We start from the raw sequence: 15,477 nt of genomic DNA, 5'->3' as shown, positions 1-15,477 counted from the left end.
CTGTCACCTCCAACCCCACACAGCGGATGCTGGCCCAACAGGGGCCTGTGGAAGATCCAGGAGGCCCTGGCGCTGCTGTGTTGCCAGGCAACCGCAGGGGAGGTGTTGTCAAGGGCATGGCATATGCAAGGGCCTGGAGGAGAAGGCCTGGGGCCAGTAGTGAGCCACAGTGGTGGAAGAGAGATGGGTGGGCCTTGTGGCCCTGGGCCTGGGCTCCCAGAGGCAGCTGCAGAGCAGCCCAGCAGACTGAAAACCAGGCTCATGGAGGTCAGAGCCGCCGTTGTGAGGGATGCCCTCTGGGGGTGGGTACTGATTCTGTATGTGGGGGTGGGGCGGGGGCTGCATGCCGCACCAAGACACTGATAGTGGGGATGAAGAGCAGTGGAAGACCCCGACGGCATGATGTGGGGATTGGTCTGGTGGAGGGGAGAAGGGTCTGTGTTCCTGGCTTGGTCACTTGGTACCTGGACAGAGGCCCCACGGCACGCAGTGGGGAATCCAGATCTGGGACTCGGAAGCACCCCCTGTGCGTTACCTGGGAGCCCCAGCAGTAGTAGAGCCTATGGCCCCCAGCCATCCCATGACCTCCCTTACAGCACTTTGGCTTGCTGAGTAAACCACAGACCAAGGGAGCAGGTGAGAGAAGACCTACCTCAACTGAAAAGGCCTCCTCTCTAGATATGCGAAGGATTCCTGCTAACCAGCAACACCACAAAGTTGATGACTACCAACTCCAATAGAAGAGGCAAACCTGGGGTGAGGGAGTGGCCCAACAGTCACAGGACATGCTCAATGCCCTTGGTCATCTGGGAAAAGCAGCCCCAAGGGGAGCTGGCATCGCCCTCCTTGGAACCGGCAACACAGGCCGGCCGGCCCGCCAGCTGGGTAGAAGAGGTATGTACAACCAGGGCATGGATCGGGGAGCAGAGACCGGGGCACAACCAAAACCCCTCCTCCACCAGCTGTGCGGCTCTGCTCCCGGGCAACCTGCGTGGGTACGAGCCCATTCATTGGAGGGATGGCTAGCTAAAGGTTAACAAAGGGGGATGGTGTCCTGTGGGCCTGGGCCATCATCCAAACTGGGCCGTGCAGTCTGAAGCTCTATGCACCCACCCCATCCAGGTGGCATGCGGTCCTTTGGGGTCCCCTCCCCAGTGGCCTGCGTGTTCCCTCCAGGTAGGGCCGTATCCAGAATCACCAGGCGGGGAGCAGACAAGCCCCTAGCATTGCACATCTGAGCCCCAGCCAGACAGTACTCTGCACCAAGGAGACAATTCAGAGGAGGCTGGGCTGCTGGCCCTTCCTGGGGCAACAACCCAGCCAAGCCTCGCAGGCAAGTGGGGAGCACAGAAACAATGTTTTGTCCTCGCCCACACACACTGATGCACCTTAGGGGAGGAAACAACAGTTAAATGCAGGCCCTGGGCCATGCTGCCAGGACTGAGGAACAGCAAAGGAAGGGACATTCTCCAGACCTGCCTACCAGTCCAGAAATAAGCCTGGGAGTGACCCCCCAGCATTACGCTCCCTCCACTCCCATTGCACACAACAGGCTTTTCCGAATTTCCTTGGGGTGGGCCCCTCCTCCTTACCAAAGAAACACCTGCGGGAAAGGAAAGGGAGCTGCCCCAGGGCCCTCAAGTCCCTCCCAGGACTGGCTTCCCTAGGGCCTGTGAGGACCTGGGGCAGCTGAGGCAGACTTCCTGCGCGGGGCCTGGAGGTCCCAGGCTGAACCATGCTGTGTCCTCTCAACTCGAATGGAGACTCCATGCCCTGTCCCTGCCATAAAAACGGACCTGGCATCATTAAGAACCAACATTTTAGAGGAGCGCCTGGGTGGCTCAGTGGGTTAAAGCCTCTGCCTTCGGCTCAGGTCATGGTTCCCGGGGTCCTGGGATAGAGCCCTGCATCAGGTTCCCTGCTCAGCAGAGAGCCTGCTTCCCTTCCTCCCTCTCTGCCTACTTGTGATCTCTGTCAAGTAAATAAATAAAATCTTAAAAAAAAAACAAAACAAACAAAAAAAAAAAACCAACATTTTAGGGGCACCTGTAATCTCAGTCGGTTAGGCGTCCAACTCTTGATTTCGGCTCAGGTCATGATCTCAGGGTTCTGAGATCAAACCCCACGCCCAGCACAGAATTGGGTGTGGCACCTGCTTGAGATTCTTTCTCTCCCTCTATCTTTCCCTGCCACTCATTCTGTCTCTCAAAAAAAAAAAAAGAAAAACCCCAAAACAAAACCCCACCTCAACACTTTAGTTGCTCTGATGTCACACTGAAATACAGCTGAAGCACTCAACATCTGCACTGCCCACCCCCCAACCTGGCAAACACCGTGGAGGGCAGCTGGGGGGTGGCCTCCCTCCCTGGGTGGTGGGCAGCATGGGTCAAGGACAAGGTCCGCTCACAAGCTGAGACTTGGAGAGCGAGAGGAAAGAGCACGGTCACATGAACACACATAGCTGCTACCCTCGTCCCACCCTCGCCCCCCGAGCTTCGAGGTCTCCTGCTCCTGCCAAAAGAGATTCAGGGCACAGACAACTGCCCGGGGTAGGTTTCAAAGCGGATATATCCAGTTTATTCTGGGGGCAAGTGCCTTCCAGTATTTTTATTTCTGCCACTTCAAAAATGTCGAGGGCGATTTGTTTCTGCCCAAGCCCTCGGACCCACCATGGCCAGTTTTAACATCCAAGTCCTTTCAGGATCCCAGGCCAGGAGGCTGTAGGAGGGACCACTGAATCCCCAAGGGCCCCAAGTTCCTCCAAGCAGAGCCAGCTGCTCCTCCAAACAGGGTTGGCGAGGCTGTCTAACCCCCCTCTAGAAAGTAGAGACCAGGAAGGCAGTACTTGGAGGACTGCCTGTCTGATGGCTTGGAGGCGGCAGGCTAGCCTTCCCCAGTTCCCCGGCCAGGGCGATCATCACCAACTACTGGGGCATCGAGGCTGCCAAGGTATTTCTGCAGCTCAAGCAAGGCCCGGAAGCGATGGGAGATGGTGTTCTTCTCAGCTTTGGGCATCTCTGCATACCTAAGGGGTGACAACAGCAGCTCAGAGGAGCCCAGATTTGGGGGTATGCATCCCTCACCCATCCTGGAGCCCAGAGATCAAGGAGTCGCCAGGAAAGGGTGATGGGGCCACCAGCTCCCAGCAGCCAGAGTTAATTTTTAAAAAAAAACCGGAGAGTTTTAAATTCCCCTGGAAATGGAAACCCATATTAACGAATGTGGAAGGATGTCAGACTTGCCCGAGTGTGTCCAAAAGTCGCTAGGGGAAGCCGGAGACAGGGGGATGAGCTGCGTGTTTGATCAGCTTTGTCATCTGTTGACAGGAAGCAGTGAGGCCTGACAGAGCAAACTCGAGAGTCTCCTCTCTTGTACTGTGGGGGTGGCATGGGACAGCTGGCTAGTGGCCTCTCCTCCGTGTTAGGGCTCCAGTGAGGACCCACACCCCACCTGAGTGTTGCAGATCCGTGCTGTCCATGCTGTGGCCACTAGCCGCAAGTGGCCATGTACATGGAAATTAACTGTCATCAACTAAGACTATTTTCAGTCCCGAAGTCATACTGGATAGCCACAAGTTGGCTTGAACAGTAGAGAAAGATCATTTCTCTATCTTGCATTCTTGGATGGTGCTGTTTCATATCATCCTCAGCCCTTTCTGGCTACTGGGAGGCTTCAGGCCACCCTCCTTTAAGGGCCCCTCTAGCCTAGCACACTTGATTCCAATAACAGTAAACATGTCCACTGCAAATGGTGGGGGGCATGAGGGGTCAGGGGCAATTGATGAGAACACTTGGCGCTGTGGGGGTTTCATGCCACCCCAAAGGCTGGAAATATTAACATTTTTCCAAATTCCATGGGGAAGTCAGATGATCCCACCAAACTGTCAGCTTCATATAGGACAAGCCAAGGGTAGAGGGGAAAGGCACTCAAGTCACACAGCTGCTCTGCGGGGAGCTGCAGCCCGAGGGCCCAGAACTCCCGGCGCCGCCTGGCTGCCTCCTACCCTGGAGATCGGCCCACTCAGATTCCTCGCATCCACCCCAGCAGAACTGCCTTCAGCTGGAGCAGCAGCTGAGAGCCAGCCCGCCCATGTCTGCATGCCTGCACTGGGGCAGGGTGCCGGCCCAACCCGGACTGTGGCCATTCCAACCCTACATCCCCGGAAGGAAATAAGGCTCCTTACGTCTGCTCATATCCATCAGGCTGAAAGCAGGGATCCCAGCCAAAGTCTCGGCAGCCTCGGGGCGCCACGATCTGGCCCTGCCAGGGAAAAGAGGGGATAGGTGTATCACTGGGCACAGAGGAGATGCCCTGGCAAGGGAAGGGTAGCCAGTTTGAGTCTAACTAGTTTATGTATTTGGTTAAGTCCCATTTATTCAAAATAATTGGCTTTAGGGCACCTCGGTGGCTCAGTGGGTTAAGCCTCTGCCTTCAGCTCAGGTCATGGTCTCAGGGTCCTGGGATTGACCCCGTGTTGGGCTCTCTGCTCAGCAGGGAGCCTGTTTCCCCCTCTCTCTCTGCCTGCCTCTCTGCCTACTTATGATCTCTCTCTCTCTCTCTGTCAAATAAATAAAATCTTTTTTTTTTTTAAGTACTTATTTAAAAAAAATATGGCTTCGAGAAGTCTGTGGTACCTGCCAATGTTTGCTGAATACATAATTTGTATTATGAATCCCATAAATACATATAGGACCACTCTCCCTTCACACACACACACAGGAACCACAAACCTTATCAGCCCACTGATACCTTTGGGGCCACTCTCCCTCTCTCTACAGCTCTGACAAACTGTGACCTCACTGAAGAGAGTCAATGGAAAAACTGACAGAAAACATTTTCTCTGAATAGGAAGGTATGAGATCCTGGACTAGGCAGACAAGCCCTAGGACTGCTACTCATTTTTATTATATTAAGTGAAATAAATTGCTGCATTTCTCAAACTACAAAGGAGGCTCTAACAATTGAATGAAGAAACAGAAATTACTTTGCACATTGTTCAATACATAAATGAGCTCAGTAACTCTTGACTACAATAGGCAAATTCCAATAGAAAAATGTTACAAAGAGAATCGATTTAATTCAGCACCATGTCATGTTGCCATGAGGATTAAAAATTAGTAAATTAAAAAATACAAGGGAGTGGGGCCTGGGTGGCTCAGCTGGTTAAGCATCTGCCTTCAGCTCAGGCCATGATCCCGGGGTCGCAGCTTGAGCCCCATGTCTCAACAGGGAGTCTGCTTTTCCCTCTCCCTCTGCTCCTGTGCAGCTGCTCTCTCTCAAATAAATAATAAAATCTCTTGAGAAATAAAAAAATATGAGGAAAATGGTAGAAAATGGAGATTAGCCACATAATGGCTAAGTTTTTCAGACCGAAGGCAGATTCCACCAGTGCTGGTGGGGAGCTATGGGACCAAGACCCATTCCTGACCCAAGCCTGAACCTTGCACAAATGGTTTTTGAACATTTACAGTGGGGCCGGTAGTGTTTTCAGCCCTGGAGCCATAGCAGACCCAGCCTTGCCCTCCTCAAATGGATGTCTTAAGCAAAACAGGCTTTACACCAGTAAACAAATGAATGATTACAAAATGCAAAGTGCCTTAGAAGGAACAAACAGGGAGCTGGGCTCAAGGATAACAGGATGGAGGGGCCTAGATGGGGAGCTCAGGGAGCAGACAATGTGGCCATGTAAAGTGATGGGCAAAAACATTCCAGGTGGGGGACACAGCTGGTGTTGGGACCCAAGATGGGGATGGGCTCGGCATATGCGTTGTTGAAAGGACAACATGACTGGGTCTGGAAAGTTTGAGTGAGAACGAAACAAGAAGAAACAAAGCCACCTCAGGTTAACATAGAGGCTGGCAAGCAACAAGGTGCTTGAAGTGGGGGAGACGATGGGGAATAGCGGGGACCCCAATTATGGGTCACCCCAGTGACTGTGCCCCATCAGCAGGGATTATGCTTGTTCACAATTCTGATTTTTTAGAGAACACTTCTGTGACAGGGGCAGACAACTAGAATTAATTTTTAAAAATGTAACCTGGGAGGGGCGCCTGGGTGGCTCAGTGGTTTAAGCCGCTGCCTTCGGCTCAGGTCATGATCTCAGGGTCCTGGGATCGGGTCCCGCATCGGGCTCTCTGCTCGGCGGAGAGCCTGCTTCCCTCTCTCTCTGCCTGCCTCTCCATCTACTTGTGATTTCTTTCTGCCAAATAAATAAATAAAATCTTAAAAAAAAAAAAAAATGTAACCTGGGGCCGCTGCCTTCGGCTCAGGTCATGATCTCGGAGTCCTGGGATCGAGTCCCGCATCAGGCTCTCTGCTCGGCAGGGAGCCTGCTTCCTCCTTTCTCTCTCTCTCTGCCTGCCTCTCTGCCTACTTGTGATCTCTGTCTGTCAAATAAATAAATAAAATCTTAAAAAAAAAAAAAATGTAACCTGGCAATTACAATCCAGCCATCCTGGTTCTGCATAAATATCCCAAAGAACCAAACACAAGATCTCAACAGATATTGGAACATCTGTGTTTGTAGCAACATTATTCATAGTAGTCAAACGTGGAAGAAATCTTAAGTGCCCATCGACAGATAAATGGACAAAACAAATGTGCAAATACCCACAATGGATATTATTCAGCCATAGTAAAAAGGAGGAGTTCTCTCTGATATGAAGAATTTGAGAGGCAGGGTGGGGGGGTTTAGGGGGTAGGGGAGGAAAAATGAAACAAGATGGGTTCGAGGGAGACAAATCATAGGAGACTCTTAATCTCACAAAACAAACTGAGGGTTGTTGGGGGGTGTGGGCGGGGAGGGATAGGGTAGCTGGGTGATGGACATTGGGGAGAGTATGTGCTATGGTGAGTGCTGTGAATGTGTAAGCCTGACAATTCAGACCTGTACCCCTGGGGCAAATAATACATTATATGTTAAATAAATAAAGGAGGAATTCTGTCACTTGCCACCACACAAATGATCCTTGGAGGGCATTATGCTAAGAAATAAGCCAGCCACAAAAAGATAAACACTGTATGCAGGATTCCACTTACATAACGGGTCTGAAGTTGCCAAACTCTTAGAAACAAGAGTGGAACAGCAGTTGCCAGGGGGGTTGGTGGGGAGGGGGAAGGGGGGGGGTTTGTTCAATGAGTATAGTTTCAGTTTTGCAGGATGAGAAGTTCAAGATCTATGGCACAGCAATGCACAGAGTTAATACCACTGTACCAAATACCTAAAAACGGTGGAGATGGTAATTTTTATGGTTTTTTTTAAACCACTAAAAAAAAAAAATTAACAAGGCAGGGCATCACGAAATGTCTGTGGGCATCCCCCAAAGGAGCCTCTGGGGAAGGGCTCTGTGGGCTACTCTGGATTTTATCACGAGCAGAAGGCATTGGCAGAGGAGTGATGGGCCAGAAGGCACCGTCCCGACACAAGAAGGGAATGGCTGCGCTGGTGGGGGAGCAGGTCAGCTCCGAGGGTGGTCTGTACCCTGTAAGAAGCAGCTAAACCGGGGCGCCTGGGTGGCTCAGTGGGTTAAGCCGCTGCCTTCGGCTCAGGTCATGATCTCAGGGTCCTGGGATCGAGTCCCACGTCGGGCTCTCTGCTCAGCAGGGAGCCTGCTTCCCGCTCTCTCTCTCTCTCTGCCAGTCTCTCTACCTACCTGTGATCTCTCTCTGTCAAATAAATAAATAAATAAAATCTTTAAAAAAAAAAAAAAAAAAAAAAAAGAAGCAGCTAAACCCAAGGGTCTGATAGGCTGGCGTGGCTGTGCTGAAGGGCAGCTGGGGAAAAGTAAGATTTTACAGGAACATGTGAAGTTGGAAAGGATGTGAGATGTTCAAGGGAAGCCATAGCCTCAGCACTTGGAAAGGGACAGAGCTGGAAGAAATCTGGGCTGTCCACGTCACCTCCGCATTCTGCTTCTTAGGAGGGGACTCTGTGCAGGCCTCAAAGGCCATGAGCCCCTGTGTATCCCTAAAACACGAGCCTCAAAGGTCAAAGAGATTTCACGATTGACAGCACTCCTAGTTGTGAGACCCAGAGGCATGTCTGGGCAAAGCTGTGGGAACTTAACTGGCCATGAGCCCTTCCCACCACCCTCCTGCCTTAGACTCTGGGCCATTGGCTCAAGCTACAGCGCCCTCTGGCGGCCCACGGGGAAAGTAGCGTGAATACGCACCGAGGTTCTGCCCCTGAACAGGCGAACTGGCTCGCTGGGGTCCCCAGTGCTGAGTGCGAAAGTGCAGAGTGCATAGGCAGACTTGTCATCGAAACCAGCCAGGAGCTGGTAGAGACCTGCGGTGGGAGGGAAGGGGGAGTGCAGTGATCTCTGCGCAGCTCAGTTCCCAGCCTCACTCCCCAGCCCTGAGGCCCTGGAGGGGGAGCCACCAGATTTGGGGGAGCTTATACATGTCATCACATAGGTTTATACCTTATCCAGGTTAATACCCTGGAAATTGGATGATGGGGACATGGAGCTCGTTATTTTATTCTACTACTGTACATGTCTGAGATGCTCCATAATTGGAAGTGTTCATAGAAGGACCTAAGGAGGGGACATTCTGGCCCACAACTGTGATAGGGTATGCACTGCCAGCGCCGCAAGAGAGGCAGCCGGTCCCCCAAGCCTCCAGGCCAGGCCCTGGCTGAGGCAGGAACAGGCCAGGAGTCAGTTGGGCCAAACCTCTCAGCCGGAATCAATGGCAGCCCCCGTGTCTCTCAATCTCACAGTCCCTTCCACCCTTCCTATCCACTCTTCCCGCATCTCAGCACTCCCTGGAGCCGGGTGTGCAGGGAAAGTCCAAGCCACAGGTTCCAGACTGGAAAAACTGAGGTGAACAAGGGCTCCATGGTGGGGAGACTCCTGATTACTTAGCTGGAACCCTTCCCCTGGACCACCTCCAGATTTTCAATTCCCAACAGATTAAGAGATAAAACAGATTAATACCTTCAGGCTTTAACTTCTCCAGAAACCATTTTCTGCAAGAGAAATGAAGATGAGTCAGACACCAGGTACAGAAGGATCTTCCTAACATCTTCTCTGGGCTGTGCCCTTCCCACCCTTCTTACCCCACCCACAGGATTAGAGCCCCCAAGACAGGCAGGGGGCATGATAAATAATGTCTTGACTCAAAATGAAAAAGACTAATCCAATAGGAAGGATGGAGGTAAACAGGCAGCGCACAGAAGCATCAATAAAACCTACGGGGAAGGCCTCAACCTCATTGGTAATTAGAAAAATGCAAATTCAGGGATGCCTGGGTGGCTCAATCAGTTAAGCAGCTACCTTCCGCTCAGGTCATGGTCTCAGGGTCCTGGGATCAAGCCGCACATCACTTCTTGCTCAGCAGAAAGTCTGCTTCTCCCTCTCCCTTTGCCCACCCCCTACCCCACCGCGTGTGCTCTAGCTCTCTCAAATACATTAAAAAAAAAAAATCTTAGAAAAAAAAAAGGAAAATGCAAATTCAATCCAAATGCGGTAACACTTCACATTCCCTACATTGCAAAACATTAAAGTCCTAATATTCAGTGCTGGTGAGGATATGGAGCAACATATACGGGTGCTGGTGCCTTAGGAAACATATTGGCAATCCAGAAGTTCAAGAAAAACAGATCCGACACCCAGCAGAAGCAGCTCTGTCCATATGCCCTCCAGCCCCTCCAAGGAGCATTCAAAGTGGGGTACATGTACCCTGGAGATACACAAAGGCCATCTGAGGGTGTCCAGGGCACTGAATACTTTTAAGGAAATCCATTTTCAGATCTCACCTTCCTTATTTCCTTTTTCCTGAAATTGATCTGCCACGAATGTACCTCTCCAGCAGGTGGGGTTCCCCTGGCCCATCTCCTCTTACACAACCACATTCTCACCCTTCACAAAAGAAAGAAAGGTATGCCTCTCCCCCATCCCTAATCCTTCCTCAGGACAATGTGAAATATTGGGATTGACACCAAGATAGTGAATGACCCACAATATCAGGTAACCAATCATTTTGAATTTCAGGTGATTCTGTGGCCAGGGCCCCGCAAAGGGGTGGGGGAGCACTCACATGTAGGGGCCAGGGAGGCCCCCGAGGGCATTGAAGCACAGACAGGTGTCCTCCACCAGTACAGGCCCCTGTACCTGCAAGACAAGGAATCAAAGCCCCGAGACCTGTGACCAGGAGTAGACCCTGTCCCTAACCCCAATTCCCAGGCTACCCAGGCTGAAGCCAGGCCCTCAGCTAGTTGGGATCTATAGCTGCAGCAGTTAACAGCTATAGGAAACAGCCCCTGGCTAATCTCTTATCTTCATTTGAGAGATAGGAATACCAAAAATTGGGCAGGTTGTAAAGCTTACTCCAGGCACAGCAACCAGAGAAGTGCGATTCGCACTCAGACAGCCTGACTCTCCAGAAAGTGTTCTTTTCCAATTCCACAGAGATGTGTGAGTGCAGGGGGAGATATTTGGGGGGAGAAAGCAGGCAATGTAATGTAGGCATTTGAAAATCGGAGACAAGTGTGTGCATATGTGTATGCGTGTGCGTGCCTATGTGTGTATTGGTTTATGCAGTAAAGGCTGAGAAAGAAAGGTAGTATTCCTGGACTAACATGAACTTACCCAGTCTAGCTAGGCCTGGGTAAGTCCTTGAAGTTATGACCAGCTGTGCCCACCCTATTATTCTCTCCCTCAGCCCAGCAGGCACAGCCCCCAGGAGCCCCCAGGACCAGAGAAGCAAGTTTGGGACACGTGGGGGGCAAGCACCTGGCGAGCTGCCTCCTGACACTTCTGTATGGAAATCTCATCAGGCTCTCCCTGGTACTCCGGCACTTATTGGAGAAACAGATACATAAAAAGAGAGACAGGTCACAGGGAGACAGGGAAAATCAAGCCATCTTTCAAAAAATAAAACGAAACAGACATACGGTCAATTTTCTGTGCCACCAAAGTGCATGGAGACTTATCGCCCAGAATCTGAATGACCTGTTTCAAAATCAAAGAATATTTATCACCATTTGTTAAAAACTCCCGGTTACTACAGAAGCTGTCACCCACCTTTCTCTTCGGGTAACTCTTCTGCCAGCCCCCTAAAGCTTAGTAAGTCAGGCCCATGAGCCTCACTCCAGACTTCAGGGTCCCACTCCCAGCAGGTCAGCTCCCCCATCCCCTCAGTCTCCTACCCCTCCTACTTCAGGTCTCTCTGTTGATGCTATCCCCCCCACCCAGAATGCCCTCTTCCCTTCTCCCTGCTCCCTAAAACTCTATGTAACCTCCTATTCTGGCAATCCTCCATCAGGGGTTACCCAGAATTCAAGAGGCCTGTGAACCAGGATGGGGGTGGGGGGGATGCCTTTATTTTCACTAACCCCTAGCTAAAATTTAGCATCTCTTTCAATTGTAAATATAGAAAACCAAAATAGCATCAGCAGTTCCTATGACCTCTAAACCTATTAAAATCACAGATGTTGTCATATCCCATTAGAGCTGTAGCAGAGATCTCAAAATATTTACAATCCTATTTGAAAATTATGGTAACTACACACAGGTAGACTGAATTATTTAATGCATTAAAGAATGTATGCTAATCACAAATCACAAATATTGATACTGAGAATTAAACTCTGACAGAATCAATTTCCTTTGTGATCCTATGTATTTTACTTTGTACATTTAAAAATCTTTTCTTGAAAAATGGTCCATAGGCCTCATCAGCCTGCCAGGGGAGTGCTATGGGATGAAGAGTTAAGACACCCTGTTCCGGGGGTGGGGGAGAAAAGAAAAGGGGAAAAAAAAATTAAAAAAAGACACCCTGTCCTAAGCCAACTTCAAGTCCATCTTCTCCAGTGCGCCTCCTCTCGCCATTCTAGCCTCTTCTTAAAACGTAGGCAGTCACATTCTCAACCAGAGACAGAGATGGGCTTGGGAGCTGGCACCCACTATCCCCCAGGGTGGCACTACTTGTCTGTTTGACTGGCCTGGCCTTAGGATCCCAAACTTTTTATCAGCACAGGGCTCTTGCTCTTGAGGACACCCTGTACTAGCACAGAAGTGCATCATTTCCTATGCTGTGGACAATGAAGAGTCGTCCCCTAATGACTGGGTCCCACCTCTAAGCCTCAACATATCTAGTGGATGTCACCCTGATTCTGTACCATGACCCACCTCCTTGGCCATGGCTAACTGAGCAGGGGGCAAATCTTTGACCCAAGGCTAATGAGAGCTAATGTATGTCAGAAGGCTCACTGCTCCCTCCACCAGAAGCGAAATAAGCAGAAAAACGTTTCCTAGGAAAGGGATGGGCATCCACGGGGAACTACGAGGACAAGACAGGTCCTCAGGAGACTCCTCAAGTCTTGTGAGATATCGTAACATTGTATTCCCAGAAGAGCCTCCTGGTGGTTGACATGAGCTCCCTGTGTGTCTCTATTATTTGCAGCCAAAGGCTATCCATCCACCTGCAGAACTCTCACAACTAGCCACAAATTCCCAGAGGCAGGAACTTTGGATCTAATGTCTTCTTCACTTCTCCTCCCCATTGCGTTGTGTGAAACCGACCTTCCAAATCATCCCCATTTCCCCGTGGGGCGTGGAGGGCTGTTTGCTTGCCTGCCCCACGCTCTGCCTGGCCCCTGCCCCTCCTAGGTCGGCAGCGGGGTCTGGATCAGCTCGAGAGGGGTGTCAAGAGTCCCGGTTTGGGGTGTAACCCAATAGATGAGGTACTAAGGATCCCGCACTCCTTTGGCTCCCGCAGCTCCCGAGCTCGCGAGCCTGGTTCTGTCAACGCCCGAATTCTATTAAGGCCAACCACCGGCCAGCCCCATTCCGCACACACGGTCGTTTCACTCAGCGCGGCCCAACCCAATCCACACGCCCGGGTCGGCCTCTCCAGCCCCCTCCGCCCGGAGGCCGCTTCTCCGCCCGATCCCCCGCGGGCCCTACCACGCGCTACCCCCCCCCCCAGCCGCCCACTGGCCGGGCTCCCGCGCCCTCCCAGTACCTCCTCCAGCTTCTTGGCGTTCCCCGTGACAAACACGATTTTTTTCCCGGCCAAGGAGACCGCCATGCTGACTCCGACTACCCTGCAGACCCATCGGAAGTCCTTTGCTTCGATGGGGAGGCACTTCCGGCTGGCGCGGAGGCCGGCGGCGCACACTCGGGCCGGGGCTCCCACCGAACGCCTCTCGTGTTACCCTCAGCCTCGCTGCCTTCGGGAGAAGAGGCTGTCCCGGGCGTCCGGCTCCCTTGCTCAAATCCTGGAGAACAGAGCGCCCCTTTTCCGGACGAGCGGCCTGGGGCGCCGGGCGCTACAAGGGAGGGAAATGGCGAGGCCCGTCTGCGGCCAGAATTGCTGGGTCTTCCCGGGACTGGCAGTCGACTGCGTTGAGATCAGCCCCCCCCTCCCCCGACCCCGGCTAAGGGGCGCTCTCTTCGAAGAGAAGGGACCGTTGCAGCCCTCGGCCCCACCCCTGCTTTCTCTCCTCTGTGGGAAGGGGGCACGGAGGGAGGCAAAGAACCTGCACGGTAATGAGGTGCAGTCCTGTGCTCGGGACGGTTCATCGTCTCCGCGAGCGCCTCCAAATCTGCCTCTGAGAGCGCTTTTCTTCTGGGCAAGGGCAGCAAACCTCGCCTCACCTCACCTCCAGACCCACCCTCTCTTCCTTGCCAGCCAGCTCTGATGACCTTGACTGTGGATTTAAAAAAGAACTTGTTTTAAATTAAGGCATAATTAACATGTCACAGTATGTTAGTTTCAGGTGTACAACTAATGATTTGATATTTGTATACATTTGGGAACATTCACCTCAGTGAGTCTGGTTAACATGGATCACCTTCCATAGTTAAATATATATATATATATTTTTTTCTTTTTTCTTGTGAGGAGAACCTTTAGACTTTACTCTCAGCAACTTTCAAATATGCAGTACGGTATTGTTAACTGTAGTCAGCATATTACTTACCATGCTGTACATCTCCAGGATTATTTTATAACGAAGTTTATACCTTTCAGCCCCCTTCACCCACTATCCCCTAACCCAACTACAGATCTGCTCTCTGTAAATTTGAGCTTATTTTTTGTTTTTTTCAGATCCAACTACTTGCCTTTGAATTTAAATTTGGCATAGCCTAAAGCTTCTTCTCAACATCTCCCAAGCTTGGGACTTCAGTATTTCAATTCCATTCCCTCATCCCTACAGCCTCTCACATCTATCATGCCTTCTCCATGCCCACTCCCTTAGCCAGATCTTTGCATCCTGAATTCTACCTCTAAAAGAGTTCCCCGATCAGTCCCTTCTCTCCATCCCCACTACAACTGTCTGAACCCAGCCCTGTTTGGTTCCTCTGGACCAGGGCAGCAGCTATTTCACTGTTGTTCTCCCAGCCATCTTCCTCCCCCTCCACAAACCTTAAATAATATGCTTGGGGTCCAGGACTCTGAGAACCTGAGAACTCTAAATGAAAACTGTAAAAATGGTTATCTGTTTGAGGCAGCAAGGAAGAGTTATCTCTATTGACAGTTTGTTGTTTTGACCTCCCAGAAACTTTCTGTGCATGTGCAAATTACACACAAAAATGTATAAAGTCTTACTTTTTAGTTTTTTTTAAAAAGTTTGCTTTTTAGAAATCACTATACCCATTGTGGGGCTCAAAGCCACGACCCTGAGATGGTGAGTTTGAGTCACATGCCCTTCCAACTAAGCCAGCCAGGTGCCCCAAAATTTTTAGGTTTTTTAAAAGATTTTATTTATTTGAGAGACAGTGTGCACGCATGTGTGCACAAGAAGGGGGCGCAGTGGAAGGGAGCAGCAGAGGGAGAAGGAGAAGTATATTCCCCACGGAGCAGGGAGCCCAATGTGGAGCTCTGTGCCAGGACCCTAGGATCATGACCTGAGCCAAAGGCAGATGCTTAACCAACTGAGCCACCTGGTGCCCCTAATTTTTAGTTTTATAATAAAAATTTTATTATGGGAAATTTCAAACTTAAACAAAAATGTCAAACTTTACAAAAAATAGAAAAGAGCAGTAGAATGAGGAAACATACCCATTACCCAACTTTAATAATTTTCAACATTTGCTATTTTTATTTCACCTATTCTGGCCTATTTGCTTGCTTAAAATTTAAAAATGTAAATTATGAAATATTCCAGAGTTACAGGAAATAATAAAATAGATGCATAAGTTCCACTATTCCAGCTTAACAAATGTTAAAATGTTCACATGGTGCCATCTTTTTTCAAATCTTACACTTCATACCATTGTTCCTTGGATCTTTGTATTATCACACACTCAAAGAGCTTCATACTACTGTTACAGCAAATCCGCAGTAGATTTTTACTTTTTCAAAAATCTTGAGTTTACATACTGTCCCCAGGTTTTTTCCGCAATTTTATTGAGGTATAATTACTACCTAGTTTCTAAATAATTCTTTTTTTAAGATTTTATTTATTTATTTATTTATTAGAGAGCATGGACAAGGGGAGCGGCTGAGGGAGAGGGAGAAGCAGGC

At 50.3% G+C, this 15,477-nt stretch overlaps 1 protein-coding gene across 2 annotated transcripts; it reads right to left on the bottom strand.

Moving 5' to 3' along the window:
• Positions 1–2,550: 2,550 nt before the first annotated feature.
• Positions 2,551–13,359, bottom strand: ITPA (inosine triphosphatase). Of its 2 annotated transcripts, XM_059133800.1 has the most exons (9): positions 12,970–13,359; positions 10,898–10,955; positions 10,737–10,801; positions 10,042–10,115; positions 8,940–8,971; positions 8,172–8,287; positions 4,184–4,260; positions 3,243–3,374; positions 2,885–3,025 (listed from the first exon to the last, which is right to left on the bottom strand). In XM_059133800.1, the coding sequence occupies exons 1-8, from the start codon at positions 13,033–13,035 to the stop codon at positions 3,263–3,265; spliced, it is 600 nt and encodes a 199-aa protein (XP_058989783.1). In that variant the 5' UTR covers positions 13,036–13,359; the 3' UTR covers positions 2,885–3,025; positions 3,243–3,262. The 2 variants fall into 2 exon arrangements, with proteins under 2 accessions (XP_058989782.1, XP_058989783.1); XM_059133799.1 differs by lacking the exon at positions 3,243–3,374 and having other exon boundaries at positions 2,551–3,025; positions 12,970–13,330.
• Positions 13,360–15,477: the final 2,118 nt, after the last annotated feature.

This window comes from Mustela lutreola, chromosome 9, assembly GCF_030435805.1.
Source record: "Mustela lutreola isolate mMusLut2 chromosome 9, mMusLut2.pri, whole genome shotgun sequence".
Taxonomy (NCBI): Eukaryota; Metazoa; Chordata; class Mammalia; order Carnivora; family Mustelidae; genus Mustela; species Mustela lutreola.
The sequence above is the reverse complement of the archived record's forward strand: the minus strand, read 5'-3'. Positions and strand labels throughout refer to the sequence as shown.